Source organism: Squalius cephalus, assembly GCF_949319135.1.
Source record: "Squalius cephalus genome assembly, chromosome: 6".
NCBI lineage: Eukaryota > Metazoa > Chordata > Actinopteri > Cypriniformes > Leuciscidae > Squalius > Squalius cephalus.
Window position 1 is genome coordinate 33802549 of NC_137127.1, and position 16347 is coordinate 33818895.

The following is a 16347-nucleotide window of genomic DNA, read 5'->3' on the forward strand; positions in this document are numbered from 1 at the left end:
AAGAATCAAGGTGTGCAATTTAGCAAATATTTATAACACATGAAATTAAAGTCTACCCAGATTAGAAGTGCTTCTGCAAACTAAGAAATTGGAGGGTATATGAAACATATGCACGAACATTTGTAACATCTACAATGCTTGTAAACAAATACCCCACAACTGGTTGTATAGGCCCTGTGTTTCTGTCATATGTGCCATTTCTGTGACACCCTGGAAACTTTTTTTCTTCCTTTCTCACCTTATCTTATGCAGTGAGAAAGTTTACTGCGGCCTTTAACACTGGAGTTTATAATTAATATTATTATGCCACCACATATTTTGGCAAACTTATAAAACAATACACTTTAAAGACTCTGAAAATAAGACAGAAACATACAACTATTAAAGGTGCTGTATGTAACTTTTTCACTCTACTAAAGCATAAAAACACCATAATATGTTTGCATATATGTAGGAAACATGCTAAGTTCACATACTCGTTTCTCTGAAAAACACTTCTACAGCCAGTTATTTCACTTTGAAATGTGCATTCCATGTTGGAATGTCTGTTTTTGTTTTGGTCTGTGTGATCTTGCCCACTGCCACACCCAATAGCATTTCGACACCCCGGGATGCCAGTTGGCAGGAAACACAGCATATTGCAGCCAGCAAACAAACTGAGTCAGAGATTACAGATTCTACCCAACCTAAAAAACCTCGTATCCATCTAAAAATCTCTATGAATGAAAGCATATTAAAACGCAGAAAAATCAATTCATCAACTAAGTCTCCTTTGCTTTCATTGTCAGTTGCGCTCATTTCTGTTGCCTATCCTCAAACTGGCAACCCAGAGTGTTGAGTCTGAGGAGGAGAGGGCGGGGGAAACAACGATCTTTGATATTTTGAATTTGGACTGCAGTATTTTTTTCGACCACTAGCTATCATTCTTCCAGACTGCACCTTTAAACGCTATTGGCTCGTTTAACGACACCTCTGGCAAATCATTTGCTGTAATCATATCAAACATAGCTGTACACGACACAATATAACAAAGTATCAACATAGGCTAAACTGTTGCGTATAAATAACAGAATATAAGCTTAACTTTGTTTAAAGTAGGCTAATTACTTTTATGTAAGCCAAGGAGTGTGCGTTAATAATTTCAGTGGCACTTTAACACAAAACAGGAAACTCATGTGAATATTCATGTAAGCTCCGCCCATTGTCACCGAAAATCTCAGACACCGAATATTTCAGAACACCGAACCATGAATAAGCTAATTAGCCCCAGGTCCACTCATGCCAGCTCACAGATTAACTCGGCCAATTTACTGAGGTAATGCTTTGAACAACTCAGAACATCAGTGGAGAAAGGCATTTAGTTCATAATAACATAATAAACATAAACATCATACGCCCGCTATTTTGCAAAATCTACCCAATTTTTCATAGCAACAAAAAAACAGTATTATGAAGCTATTAAAACAAGTAATCTTGGTATGTTAAGATGTCACGTCAAGTACAGTATGTTGCAAGTACCAAGTTAATGTGAAACACCTTTTTATTCCAAATAAATATTATTGTACTTGTTCTTGATCAAAAATGCAGAACTGTAGGTAACATTTTGTTTTTTTGTTTTGGTACATAATTGGAATGCTTATGTAAAAACATTCTGTGTGATCTTTACTATTTATCAATGTGCTACATATGTTAATCCTGATTTACATATGTTAATTACTACATGTCTCATACAAACATGTTTCTGTGCCAGTTTATTTAAAGGTTTTCATAACAATTACAACAATCCTTTACAACTGTGTCAACCAAAATCCTGTGAAAAAGTGTGAGGGTGCTGTAAACTAGACATATAGGGTGGGAATCACCAGAGGCACCACGATACGATATTATCCCGATACTTGGGTCACGATACGATATTATTGCGATTTTAAACATATTGCGATATTCTGCAATATATTGCAATTTATTACCTTTTTCCAAATTCAAATTATGTCCGCAAAGGAAAACTGTCAACATCTGTTTGTTCATGTCACATCAATTTTAATAATCTCCGTTAATAATCTGCATTAATAATCTGTTACACAGAAGAACTTTATTATATTAAATATTAATCAAAAATGATTCACACCTTCACAAAATCCAAACATTCAGTGTAAGAGTAAAACAATGACATAACATTATTTATAGTAAGTTTATTTGATTCACATCTTATTTAGAGTTTTGACCTCGACAACCCAACTGCATTTACCGCAAACAGTCTAAACTAAAAGATTGTTTTGGTTGAATCGGTTCAAAGGAGTAGTTCGCGAATCAGACGTGTCATTAGCGGACTTGTAGCCTACAACGCGTGTGATTATCCCGGCAGTCAGGACATCGCACAAGATTTGTCAACACAGAAAACATTTCATCATTGGATTTTGTTTTGTTTATTGAAAGTGTTTTTCATGTCAGCTGAATGTACGGAACGCTTTTCAGAGAAGTTAAGGCAACGTAAAAGTTTTTCTTCTTTTTTTTGCACAACACCCAGCAGTAATTCAGGGAAAAAATACCCGAATGCTGCACGTGAAACTTCGGTCTTCCGATCTTTTACCATCGTGTCAATTCTCAATTGACTTTGATTCATAAGCGCGAGGAAGCGAGAGTGAGAGAGAGCAAGACAGTTTGAAGACGGCGAGGGTGCGCGCGCGCGACCGGGGCTCTCTCTCTCTGCTCGTTCTTTCAGTAATATGCGCATTATCGCAAGCGCAGCAGTCATGTACATCACTCACCGATCAAATAAGGCTTTGACGAGACAAAAAATTGCTTGTGAGAGAGACGCGTGAGTGACAGAGAGACGGAGGGAGAGCAGGGAAAGAAAATGCCGCTGAATGAATATGCTGCGTGTTTTAAATTGCGTAAATTTTTTTTTTATAACGAAACGCAATATGTGGCCGGTGTTGATTCTGTGGCGCACCGCCACGAATTAGTCTATGTGTGGGATTTCTTTCTCTGATGCTGCCATGTTTATTTTATCTACGTCCTCCTGCACGCTGACAGTCAACCCGACAGTCACCCCGCTGACCTCACCAGAAAACAAACAGCACCATCTAGTGGACTGAATGAGCAATTGATTTTTAGCATTCTACTACCAAAGTTAAAGGTGCCGTAGAATAGATTATTTTATTATTTTATAATGTTTCCTGGGGTGCCCTTATAATGTTAGTATGTTTTTTAGATAAAAATTTGTTATAATTTAGAAATAAAAGGCATATTTCCTAGCCTGATTTCATTCCCTGGATTGAACACTCTGTTTGAAGGGGCGTGTCTGCTGTGAGACTTCAGTGTTGTTGCCCACTGCTGTGATTGGCTGACATGCTTGCATATGAAATATCTGGCATTACATGTAGAGCTATCTGGAAAACTTTTACTATTACAGCTTTTATACGTTTTTACTATTACAGCTATCGGGATTAACGAATCATGAGAAGTTTTTTAAGTATTTAGATCTATTCCAGCATTGAGCAGATGACAGCCTGTTGATCGCGTGAATGAAGATCTTATCACTGCAACGCGATCTACTGATGCATAAACAGTGTTGAACGACTTTGAGAGAAAGATTATCTGTCTGAACTTGAACAATTACACATCAGAAATTCACATAACCCACTGGTTCTCCAGAGGCTCGGATGAAGGAACTAAAAAAATACTTTTGTGTTCATTTGTACATCCAAACACTGAGCAACTGCCATGCTTCGTTCGCTCGTTTGCAAGCCACGATGTCTCTCGAGGAAAAAACAATATCGCGCTGGATCTAGATAACACCGTGTAAATTATTGTTAATAAAATAACTACTTACCGCTTGCGGGAATATAACGTTAGTTGAAATTGCCCCCTTCGACCGTTTGAGACGCCAAGAGATGCCTGGCTGCTTGATATTGTTCCAGGTTAGAAAAACAGTCCGTGGTGAAATGGGCAGAGCAACTAACAACTTCGAATTAAACTGTAGCGGTATCAGATTATAGATAGATCTGCCATTTTCCCTATGATCCTCCTCCTGCTTGTTTCTTCACCTGCAGAACTTCTGATGATTCGGCTGCGCAGTTCCGCCTGGCACTGGGCATGGGCTGGCATATGCACATTTTTAGAGGCGTACATATTAATGATCCCAACTGTTGCGTCACAGTTGGTGTTATGTGGAGATTCGCCTGTTTTTCAGGGGTGTTTTTCAAAAACGAGATTTAAATAAGAAAGGGAAAACTATGGTGTTTGAGACTCACTGTATGTCATGTCCATGTACTGAACTCTTGTTATTTAACTATGCCAAGATAAATTCAATTTCACATTCTAGGGCACCTTTAAATTCTCATGTGTAATTTAAATAATAAAAGATCGATACTTGGCGCCCGTGTATCGATACAGTATTGCCACAGAAAATATCGCGATACTATGCAGTATCGATTTTTTCCCCCACCCCTAAGACATATGTATCAAAAGTGGTTCAGTGAACTGTTGTTTGTGTTATGGTTGTGTTGCTAACCTTTGAAAAGCTCATGTCGATTGTGCGTTAAATGTCCGGCCACGGCCGATGGTGTTATGAGTGTAGTAAAAATGCCCACTGCCCAGTGCTCATTCCTACACACAGGCACAGCCTGCCCCACAGGGCTCGCGCACATAAAATCGACTCATGTCGATTGCGCACTAAATGTAGTGAATGTGCCGATCTAATCAATAGATATCAAACACTTGTCTTTCAAGACAGTGTTTCTTCTGGCTCTCACTTCAGTAAAGCGTATAGGGGACTTACAAGCGCTCTCAGTGAGCGCGACATGTATGGAGTTTGGGCCAAATGACTCGAAAGTCATACTCAAACCGAGGCACGGGTACGTTCCTAAATCCCTCAACACACCGTTCAGGGCTCAGGTGATTTCCCTGTCTGCCCTAACGAGGAGAAGGACGCCAGCTTCCTTTGCCCAGTCAGGGCATTAAGGGCTTATGTGTCTCGCTCGTCTGTCTTCAGACAGACGGAGCAGCTCTTTGTCTCGTTCAACGGACGTTCTAAGGGACTAGCCGTGTCAAAACAGAGCCTATCCAGATGGATAGTTGATGCTATAGCGCTGGCTTACGCCTCTAAGGGCTTGCAGTGCCCGTTAGGTGTCAGAGCGCACTCCACAAGAGGCATGGCCTCGTCGTGGGCTTGGTCTAGTGGGATTGCCTTGCAAGATATCTGTATGGCGGCAGGCTGGGCCTCCCCGTCTACATTTATATGGTTTTATAACCTAGAGGTTCCCGCTTTGCAGGCTAAGCTGCTTTCGGTCTAATAAATCGGTATTGTCTGCCCCGATGCTTTCGGCCCAGAATACTGAAACTGCTTGAGCAAACGCTCGCTGATCGATCACGCAGCTCTATGGGCAGTGTGTAAGACCCATAATATTCATCAGAATATGAATGAATGAGTTTGATCGCCCTGGCTGTGTGGAACACTATCAATATAATTGCTCCTTATAGGATGCTGTTTATTACGGGAATGATGCTATTCTAGCCCCTCTTCCTGGACTCTCTGTGAGTCCCTGATGATCATGTACTATATGAGCCCCAAGCACTTGCCCTTGGGACTTTGGTATTGGATCTCAGCATGCACGGCGTTTTACACTGTGTTCCCCATAGCGTAAGATATTACGCAGTACGAGAGAACCTCTCGTAAGAGAACGTACTCGGTTACTAACGTAACCTCGGTTCTCTCTAGAAGAGGGAACGAGTACTGCGTATCTTTGCCATGTCTGCAACACGCTCTGGTTCGCTTCGGCGATGAAAAACCAGTGGAATCAGCCTGTCAGGCTATATTTATAGGCCCACGCCACGTGAGTTTCGGCGGGACGGGGGCCTTTCTCGATAGGCTGCTGCAGTTGCCGCAGGGCAGCCAATAGGCACGCGAGCCGTCTTGCCTATGTCTGCATGCTGCCGCAACGCGTTTTACATTATTTCAAAATTAAGGATAATTTTTGGCTTCAATATCTCGCGGAAAAGAGATTTCCCCATAGCGTAAGATATTACGCAGTACTCGTTCCCTCTTCTAGAGAGAACCGAGGTTACGTTAGTAACCGAGTACGTTATCACATCTTTCAACATGCTTGTGGCATGTTAAACACATAGGTGTACTAGCTGACATGTTTGAAGAACTTCAGATGTCATTTTCAAGTTTTTGGCTTCCATTTCTGTTGCCTTTAACGACAAACCAACATTTTTTTTACAGCCCAAAATAACATTGACATTGAAAACTTTATAATAGTGAAGTGAGAAATAAACCTTACAGTGCAAACAAATACCCCACAGTTCACACCATCTCGATACAAACAGTCCAGCCGTCCAGTGACCCATGTTTTTGGAAAGCTTCTATTTACAGATTTTAGATTAAAACAGAGCTCACACATTACACATCTTTCACATCTTCTATAAATTATTAATACAACTTTAAACCAATTACTGTTTTCATACTACACTGGAAAAGATGAGAAACGAATAACCTCAGATTTCCCCAGTTCTGGTGTTACCGTGTTACTGATACCAAACACACACACACACGCGAATGTGTGGACATATAATATATGGGAAACCCCTCAATTGTTATACATTTAGTCAAGTATACCTGAAAATCTTGCACATGTGACCTTGAGATGGCTTTGATTTGTGTTTGCAGATGTTGCAAATGATACAAATAACTGCAATGATATGACACTGTATTGAGATAAAGTATTTTAATAACATTTGTATTACTCCATGAACTATGTTTCCTCATCTACACCTATTAATAGGTGTCCATGTCGCCCTAGGTGCACATCTTTGTTGGACATTCTTTGAATGTCCTGCAAGAAGGTACTGTTGATCCGCTGGTTGTGCAGATGGAAATACAGCCGCAAGGCTAACATGTAGTGAATGTCCTTCATTTGGTCGAGGAAGTACCTGATGGTTGTTATTTTGCTCTGCTGAAGTTGACAATAGAAGCAAGATCTGGCAAGTTTTATGCTCCTTAGGTCTCTCCTTAGGCCTTTTTTTATTTTTTATTTGAAAACAGTCATAGAGGGAGTACCGTTCACAAGTTCAGGCGAATCTGTCAGTTGTTTTGTCTTTATGCATATCTGGCCCATGTAGCTTTGAAGGGTATTCACTCATTCACACATTCCTGCTGCTTTCTGTATGTTTTTTTTTTTTTCCAGAAAAGCAATTTTTTTATGGAGCACATACCCTGCCATCATGTGGATGGAATAACTTTTGATGAGTCCTATTATTGACATGTCTGGCAACACGTCCAGCTATGTCAGAGATGACATATACCGTGGGTGGAAATTTGAAACTCAGGAGACCATCTCCATGGTCTCTAGAAGATTCCTGACACCACAGGGTGATGGATAGTACAACACACCATGGGTGCACCCAAGATGCAGTACCCCTATTGTGGGGAAAATACAGAACTAATTTCATGCAATATATTTTCTACAATGAATTCTATAGTTAGCCCATGAGTTATAGTTATAATTTGATATACATAATGATAATTGTAGAATGTAGTTGATTCCAATACAATTCATTATGACTACGACATAAAGATACACATTCAATTATTTTTCACCGAAGGTGCTAAAACCCTATTGTTTTTGACATGTTCGCTTTTATTATTTTTATGAATTCATCCATTTTTGAGGCCTTTGCCATGCTCATATCAGACCTGCAAAAACTTATGTGGTGCTTAGTCTTGGGTGTGGTCGAGGGGCTCTATAGCGCCCCCCAAATGCAGGCTGTGGGGTATTTGTTTGTGGGAAAGTTTCTCAAATGGTCACTGATGACATTGTAAAGGACAAATGGTGCGTTCAAGTGCTCCTTGGAAGTTCGTACTTACGAGGTGGGAAGTCGTGTTTACAACGGCAGGTGTGTTCAAGTCACTTTCGTCTGAGTAAGATGGCAGTGCACTTTCTCTTAATTAATTACACAAAAATACAGCAAGGTTCTTAAACTCTAGTACTAGAAAATGAAGAACAAGGAAATGTGCATCAGGTGTTTTTTTATGTTTTTAATTAATTTATGAAGCCACTGCAAACTTTATCGTTACATATTACATTGTTATATTATAATGCCATCATATTCTGTGCAAGCAATTAGCTTACTTCGCTGTAAATAGAAAAGCCTGACAAGTATTGTGGTATTCCGCCATTTTTCTCACTGACAAGCCCCCAACTCGTAAAGATTGGGGCTTAAAGAAAATCCTGAGCTTCCTACTCGTATTTACGACATTGTGGTGGCGTTCATGTGCGTTCAACTTGTAAATACGATCTTTACAAGATGACTTGAAAACCAAAAGTTTACTTGGTTTTATCTGACTCCTCCCAACAGAAAGTTAGCCATCTTGGTTGGAATCTGCGATTTTTACATTTTAAAAAAATCTAAAAGCTTAGAAAACTTGCATGTAAATGATGTTGTTTAAACATACTAGTTATATACTAGTTTTGAGTTATTTTAGTATTTTAGTTTATTTTTTAGTTCAATAACAAAAATAACTAAACCTCAAACAATGCTTTTCTTGAGCACAATTTCAATCAATTTTAAATGTTGAGTTGTTTGATTCAAAAAGAGTATCACATAGACAAAATGACATAAAAGAAAAGAATATTGAAAGGTTATTCAGAATGTATCAATATTCTTGATAAAAGCTTTGACAGGTTAACAAGTTTTTTTCTTTCTTTTTTGCATGGGATGAAACACTGGCCAAACAAACACTGAAAATCTGGAGTAAAAGAGTTTCTAAATATTTTACAAGATTAAAAAAACTATTTAATTGGTGCACATTTATTTCAAAATACAGAATTAGAGAATATATATATATATATATATATATATATATATATATATATATACACTCACCTAAAGGATTATTAGGAACACCATACTAATACTGTGTTTGACCCCCTTTCACCTTCAGAACTGCCTTAATTCTACCTGGCATTGATTCAACAAGGTGCTGAAAGCATTCTTTAGAAATGTTGGCCCATATTGATAGGATAGCATCTTGCAGTTGATGGAGATTTGTGGGATGCACATCCAGGGCACGAAGCTCCCGTTCCACCACATCCCAAAGATGCTCTATTGGGTTAAGATCTGGTGACTGTGGGGGCCATTTTAGTACAGTGAACTCATTGTCATGTTCAAGAAACCAATTTGAAATGATTCGAGCTTTGTGACATGGTGCATTATCCTGCTGGAAGTAGCCATCAGAGGATGGGTACATGGTGGTCATAAAGGGATGGACATGGTCAGAAACAATGCTCAGGTAGGCCGTGGCATTTAAACGATGCCCAATTGGCACTAAGGGGCCTAAAGTGTGCCAAGAAAACATCCCCCACACCATTACACCACCACCAGCAGCCTGCACAGTGGTAACAAGGCATGATGGATCCATGTTCTCATTCTGTTTACGCCAAATTCTGACTCTACCATGTGAATGTCTCAACAGAAATCAAGACTCATCAACTGTCCAATTTTGGTGAGTTTGTGCAAATTGTAGCCTCTTTTTCCTATTTGTAGTGGAGATGTGTGTAACCGGTGGGGTCTTCTGCTGTTGTAGCCCATCCGCCTCAAGGTTGTGCGTGTTGTGGCTTCACAAATGCTTTGCTGCATACCTCGGTTGTAACGAGTGGTTATTTCAGTCAAAGTTGCTCTTCTATCCGCTTGAATCAGTCGGCCCATTCTCCTCTGACCTCTAGCATCAACAAGGCATTTTCGCCCACAGGACTGCCGCATACTGGATGTTTTTCCCTTTTCACACCATTCTTTGTAAACCCTAGAAATGGTTGTGCGTGAAAATCCCAGTAACTGAGCAGATTGTGAAATACTCAGACCGGCCCGTCTGGCACCAACAACCATGCCACGCTGAAAATTGCTTAAATCACCTTTCTTTCCCATTCTGACATTCAGTTTGGAGTTCAGGAGATTGTCTTGACCAGGACCACACCCCTAAATGCATTGAAGCAACTGCCATGTGATTGGTTGATTAGATAATTGCATTAATGAGAAATTGAACAGGTGTTCCTAATAATCCTTTAGGTGAGTATATATATATATATATCTCATACCCTTGGCTTTGTAGATCAGGTATCATTGTTGAGTATTATGCATGAGGATGTCTGTTTGAGATCATCTGAAAATCTGACCTGCTTTAGTTGAAGCGGTCATGTTTGTCTATAGAAATGCATTAATTTCTCAAGACGATCAACCTTCAAAATTACAACATGTACCTCATCCTCACACAGGATATACCCAAGCCCATACCCAAACATGGAACTCAAAAAATAAACATTTAATTTTTCCATTGCTAAAACAGTATTACTGCAATTACTAAAACAATTTGTTCATAATTTAATTCAGCAACATTGTTTTACTAATGTTTCCTGGTGATTGTCATGGTGTTCTAAGCAAGGTAGTTCCACTTTATGGTGGGTTCTCAGAAATGATGCTTCCAAGCCTGAAAATACCTTAAAGCAGCATTCAGTAGTTTCGGGATTTCTTCGCTGTATTCTCGCTTTTTGCTCGCAGGTTTCTCTCTAGAGCTCCCCCCACAGCTTCGGAATAGATATTTGACAACACTGTTGTAAAAACTCGTTGGCGATTCTCAGACACCAGAGGCTAGTAGATCAACGACATCAAAGCAGATGGGACATTCTTTAAAACGTCTTCTTCATTCGGGTTCGAACAGCGCGAGGGAGCGCAATAATGACAGCATTTTAGCAGATTTCTTTTGGCCGTAAAGCAATTGTTTACATCGCGAGAACTGATATCACGCGAGACTTCCTGACGCGGCGACCCGCCGGCTCAAAGTTGCAAGTGCGTATTTTCCGCTCACGGGCACCAGGGGGGTGCGAAACGACCACCATTCAACCCGAAATAAGTAATATAACCATTCCAATGACTCCGAAGCTGTTCAGTTAAGGTAAAAAAAGTTACTTAGTTCACCTTTAATAGTTATAATATTCCTTAAAAAAAAGAAGCCTCTCAGGTCATGGCTTAATGAACATATTTGTCTCTTCATATAATAAAAGAGGAGATGTGGACCACAATTAAATACTAGTCAAGTAGTATGAATTAACTGGATCTTTTAATATATAGGGCAAGCAGAACATAACTTTAGTCACTTTTTTTTTTAAATTTGAAAATCGTGCCCTTGTTGATCCGTCAGTCCCATTCCTCCTCATCTCTGTCCTGGTTGTCCTCCCACTGAGGTTCACGAAACTGGATGTTAGCCAACATGTCCCTCATGGCCACCATTAGTCTATTCACTTCCTGGTTCAATTCATGGCCGGCACGGGCAACTTCCTGTCTATCTTCAGGCCTCTGAACATGGAAAAAAAAAAATCATTAGCAGATGCAAACCATGCTTTTCATTTTCACATAATTCATGAAGCTGATCATGGCAGTATGGCATAAAAAACAGCTTGCATAGCCAGAGGCAAAAGGAGTTCAAAGACTACATGACTTGACAATAACTGAAGGTATTTTAGTGTTAAAAATAATGGGCTGTTTGTTGTAGCCCTTGATAGGATATCTTAGGATAGAAGAACACACACACAACTCACACAAATCCAAATAATCTTTACAGATCTTTATTGGAAAGGGTTTAAACAATGTTTTTCATGCTTGTTCAAAGATCCATGCACAATTATTGCACATGCACTTGTGGAACAGTCCTTATGACGGTTTTCAGGTGGTTGCGGTTTACAACTGCAACGTCTGAAATGTAAGACACCTAAGACAGTGCTATAGGGAGACCGAAAGGACAGCTGATCACTTTTGTAGCACTTTAGACATAGTTGCTCCTTTGCGCTAAGTTGCGCTTAAAGAAGATTAAAGAGAACAGTCCGGCACTATAGAACTAGCACACGTGTTCCCTCAAGAGAGCAGCCCTGAAAATGTAGTGCAGTTGAAAGGATAGTATTTCTATCTACTGAAAGGCTTTAAAAACTGCTAGAGCTGCTTACTTTTTTACTCTTTTGAAAGAAAACATAACTACAGGTATTTGATACAGTGGCTGAAGTAACAAAAAAAGCATCAACAGATGCAGACATTTCCCAACAGCATAGCTGTAATGTTAGTTTGTCTGCATGATCGAGCTCCTGAGTATATAAAGGAAATGTTAATCCCTTACCAGTCTCAACGTCATCTACACTCCTCTCAGAACATGCTCCTAACCGTCCCACGGTCTCGCTTGAGGTGTAGTGGAGATCGAGCCTTTTCTGTTGCGGCTCCTGCACTTTGGAATGTGTTGCTATTATCTTTAAAATCCTCGTCAAGCATGGATATTTTTGCATGGATAGCATTGGACTTATTTTATCAAGCTTTTGGCATTTAAAGGACAAGTTCGGTATTTTACACTTAAAGCCCTGTTTACAGATCGTTTCTGATGAAATAGAACGGTTAAGATTAAAATTGACACATGCTGCTGTCCCGAGAATTTTAGGTTTATTTCGCTTTCCCCCCCACCTACAGAATGGCTGCATAGGTGCACTCGAACATATCCTTCCTAAAACGCATTAAACTTTCGTTTACAAAGAGATGAAACTCACCGAGTGGTCAGGGGTGTTCACTGATATGCTCATACAAAAATCGCTGCAAAATATGCTTTCCAACAGGTGTTTTACCATTCGTTGTAAAACTGTGGATCTATTTTTCCAAACGTCTCACACCCGTAGATTCTTCCGTTGAGAGCTTGAATAATAGACACTCCAGCCCAGTTGGTGGCGATAATGCACCTTTGCCAATTGCAAGCAAACCACTGGCATTTCATTGAATACACAGAAGAAGCAGAAGAAGAAGCGGCGGAGTAATACCGTACCTCACACAGCTCTTTCAATACAAGTCAATGGAGTTGGACAAAAACTACGATAAAACCTGTTGGAAAGCATATTTTGCAACGATTTTTGTATGAGCATATCAATGAACACCCCTGACCACTCGGTGAGTTTCATCTCTTTGTAAACGAAAGTTTAATGCGTTTTAGGAAGGATATGTTCGAGTGCACCTATGCAGCCATTCTGTAGATGGGGGGAAAGCGAAATAAACCTAAAATTCTTGGGACAGCAGCATGTGTCCAAATTTTAATCTTAACCATTCTATTTCATCAGAAACGATCTGTAAACAGGGCTTTAAGTGTAAAATACCGAACTTGTCCTTTAATTAGGTCAGAGAATTGTGAGTGATTGGTTGTATGATTTTCTTGGTGTCATGTTTTGATGTTATTTTATGTTTCTATGCATTTTAGAGTTATTTACCATTCATGGACAGGACTTTGGTTCATTCTAATGGTTTTGAAAGTGCTTTATAAATAAAAGTTGAGTTGAATTGAGTAATGTCTTTATACATTTCTTTACTTACAAGATTGATAAAATCAGAGAGGAAATTATAACCATGCAACTGCCTGCTACCATATCGCATCAGACAGCGCACTACAGACCCCCGAGGAACAATTCCATTAATTCTTTGCTATACTGTAGGAGAAGAAGAATTGTCTAAACTTCTTAAATCATCAGGAGCCCATGATTTTCAGGGCAAAGACCCCTTAGGCGATAGAGACATGGAGCAGGGACCCCGATACAAAATGTGTCAAACAGAGCTACATATTAAGCATTTAGCCACTGATATTAATAGAAACCAACCATTTTATGATATTTATAATATATTAAGACAGTAGATTAGAACTATGCACCTTATTGTTGTTGCACATGCACCATTGCCTGTATATCTTTTCATTGTTAAAATTGAGATTTATGCATCCTAACAAGCATACATGATACGATAAAAAAAAAAAAAAAAAAAAAAATCACAATTACATAGTTGATATAAAAAATTGGATGAATGGTAAATTCCAACTACTAAATTCTGAAAAAAAAACAACAACAACAGGTTTTATTTATTGGACCTAAAACTTCTGCACGTAATAACATAGAATACTAATATTTGATGGCTGCAGTCAAGTCTACGTCTTCAATTAGGTTCAACTATTAACTGATTCAAATATTCATAATTACTTATTACAAGTTATGATTGATTATTAATATTTATTTTGAGCTAATTTGCTACATAATTGGTGGAGACGCGGGGATCGTTTTAAACATTGTTTGCAAGCAGACAGTAATCAATCATGTGTTGTAATAAAGTTTTTGTTAACATTGTATATATGCACGTACAAGTTTCTGATAAAATCAGCAAAACTATAGCTTGAATACACCTTCCTACGAATGGCAGAAAGTTTCTCAATGCTATAATGCATGTTAAAATCGTACGCTAGGAAACTAACCTGATATTAGCGAAGAAATCCTAATATCAGTTCTAAATTGAACGTAAGCCTTCTCTGACAAAGAAATCTTAGATTAGCAGCACATATAAATGGTACCAGAACAAATTTATCTAATTTTGGGTGAAGAAATCCCCATTTTCAGCATTTTTGAAGGTGATCTGAGTGATGCTCCTCAGTCACCGATTAAGGCCTTATTATTCGTTACATCATTGTATTCATATTGATCCGCTGGACCGCTCATATGAAACAATCGCGTCAAATAAGTAGTAAAAATTCTAGCCTAGCTAACTAGTAATTTTGTTGTCTGTGATGGGAATGTACTGTTTTGATTTGTGAAAGAGTTGCATCACTCGCATGCGACTCATGAGTGTCTAAGCTGGAGTTCTCAATGCATACTTTCAGCACAATCTGAGCGCTGCTCCGTTCAATTTGTGTTGTTGGTTGGCATTGGTCTCTTAGCAACGCATGACACCAGAAAGTGCGAGCAGGCACTTCTGATATCACTTTGATCGATTACTACACTTTGATCGATTGCTCCTGTCTGCCTCATTGCTTCTGCTGCTGTTCCGTTGGTTTGTCTGTAAGCTTCGTATATCTTTCTGTTTTGAATCATTATTTACTATCATTCCTTGTTGTTTATACTGCTAAATATAACTAACTCAACATCACACATTAACCTGACATCGCTAGCTTCCATCTAAATCACTATTGCTAGCACAACACGCTAGTAATTCGCTAGCCTGTTAGCGTGCCACCCGTGCGCTCTTTATTTATTTATTTATTTATTTTTCTCGCGAGCGCTCGTGCATTTTACGAGTCCATCAAACAACTTAGGTGAGTAGGATCAGTCAACAAACACGGTAAGTCATGTCATCTTCTCCTCTTATTGTCACCTGCACCTCATGTAACATGTATAGCATAGCCTTCTCTGCCAGCACAGGATTTACATGTGATAAATGCAGGGAGATAGTCAAGCTGACGGGGAAGATTTCAGAACTAGAGACACGCATCCAAGCTTTAATCGAGGTTAATTGTAAGAGTGCAAGGGCTTTAGATACTGCTTTGGATGCGACTAGCTTAGTGAACTCTGTACATTGTTCGGTTCTGGCTGAAGTAGAAGCCCGTGCAGCAGGGCAATTGGGTGGTGGTGAGGCGCTGTAGTCGCGGGACAAAACACTGCTCTACCGTTCCGATTACAACTTCAAACAGATTCTCCCCACTCAGTGAAACACCCACTTAGAATCCTGTTGAATGTTATTGGCGATTCTATTACACGGAACGTGAAAATAGAGACACCAGCCACCATAGTCACATGTTTGCCGGAAGCCAGAGCGCCTGACATCAAAGCAAATTTAAAGGTGCTGGCTAATGCTAATCGTAAAATTTCTAAGATTATTATTCACGTCGGCGCTAATGATGTTCGACTCCGCCAGTCGGAGATCACTAAAATTAATGTTAAAGAGGTGTGTGAACTCGCAAGTACGATGTCAGGCACTGTAATTTGCTCTGGCCCCCTTCCTGTTGGCAGGAGTGATGAGATACTTAGTAGATTGTCCTCACTCAATGGCTGGTTGTCTAAGTGGTGTCCGCAAAATAATATAGAATTCATAGACAATTGGAAAAAATTTTGGGGCAGACCTGAGCTGTTGAAAAGAGATGGTATTTATCCCTCCCGGGATGGTGCTGCTCTTCTCTCTAGTAATATGGCACATTGTCTTAGAGCTCAAGCATGAATTGGGGCTCAGGTCAGGAAACAAACAGACTAGCTAAACCGATCGTCTGCTAGCTGTCTCACGTCACCAAGGTCAGATAAATCCCATCACATAGAGAGTCTTTCACCTAGATATCATCATATAGAGACTGTGGCTGTTCCCCGAATTAGGACATACAAAAAACTTCCAAACCCATCTAAGGGTAAAAATTTCATTGATGTTCAACAAATAAAAAACAGATATAATACAAATGAGCAAATGATAAAGCTTGGGTTGCTGAATATTAGATCCCTTACTTCAAAAGCACTTATTGTTAATGATATGATT

The 16347-nt window shown here is 39.4% G+C and overlaps 1 protein-coding gene across 1 annotated transcript in view; it reads right to left on the reverse strand.

Moving 5' to 3' along the window:
* Positions 1-10945: 10945 nt before the first annotated feature.
* Positions 10946-16347, reverse strand: part of tcf25 (TCF25 ribosome quality control complex subunit) — a 112549-nt gene continuing 107147 nt past the window's right edge. Inside the window, exon 18 of the mRNA XM_079874225.1 lies at positions 10946-11349. Coding sequence (XP_079730351.1) covers positions 11191-11349 — 159 coding nt within the window. The 3' untranslated portion in view covers positions 10946-11190. The remainder of the gene's footprint in view (positions 11350-16347) is intronic.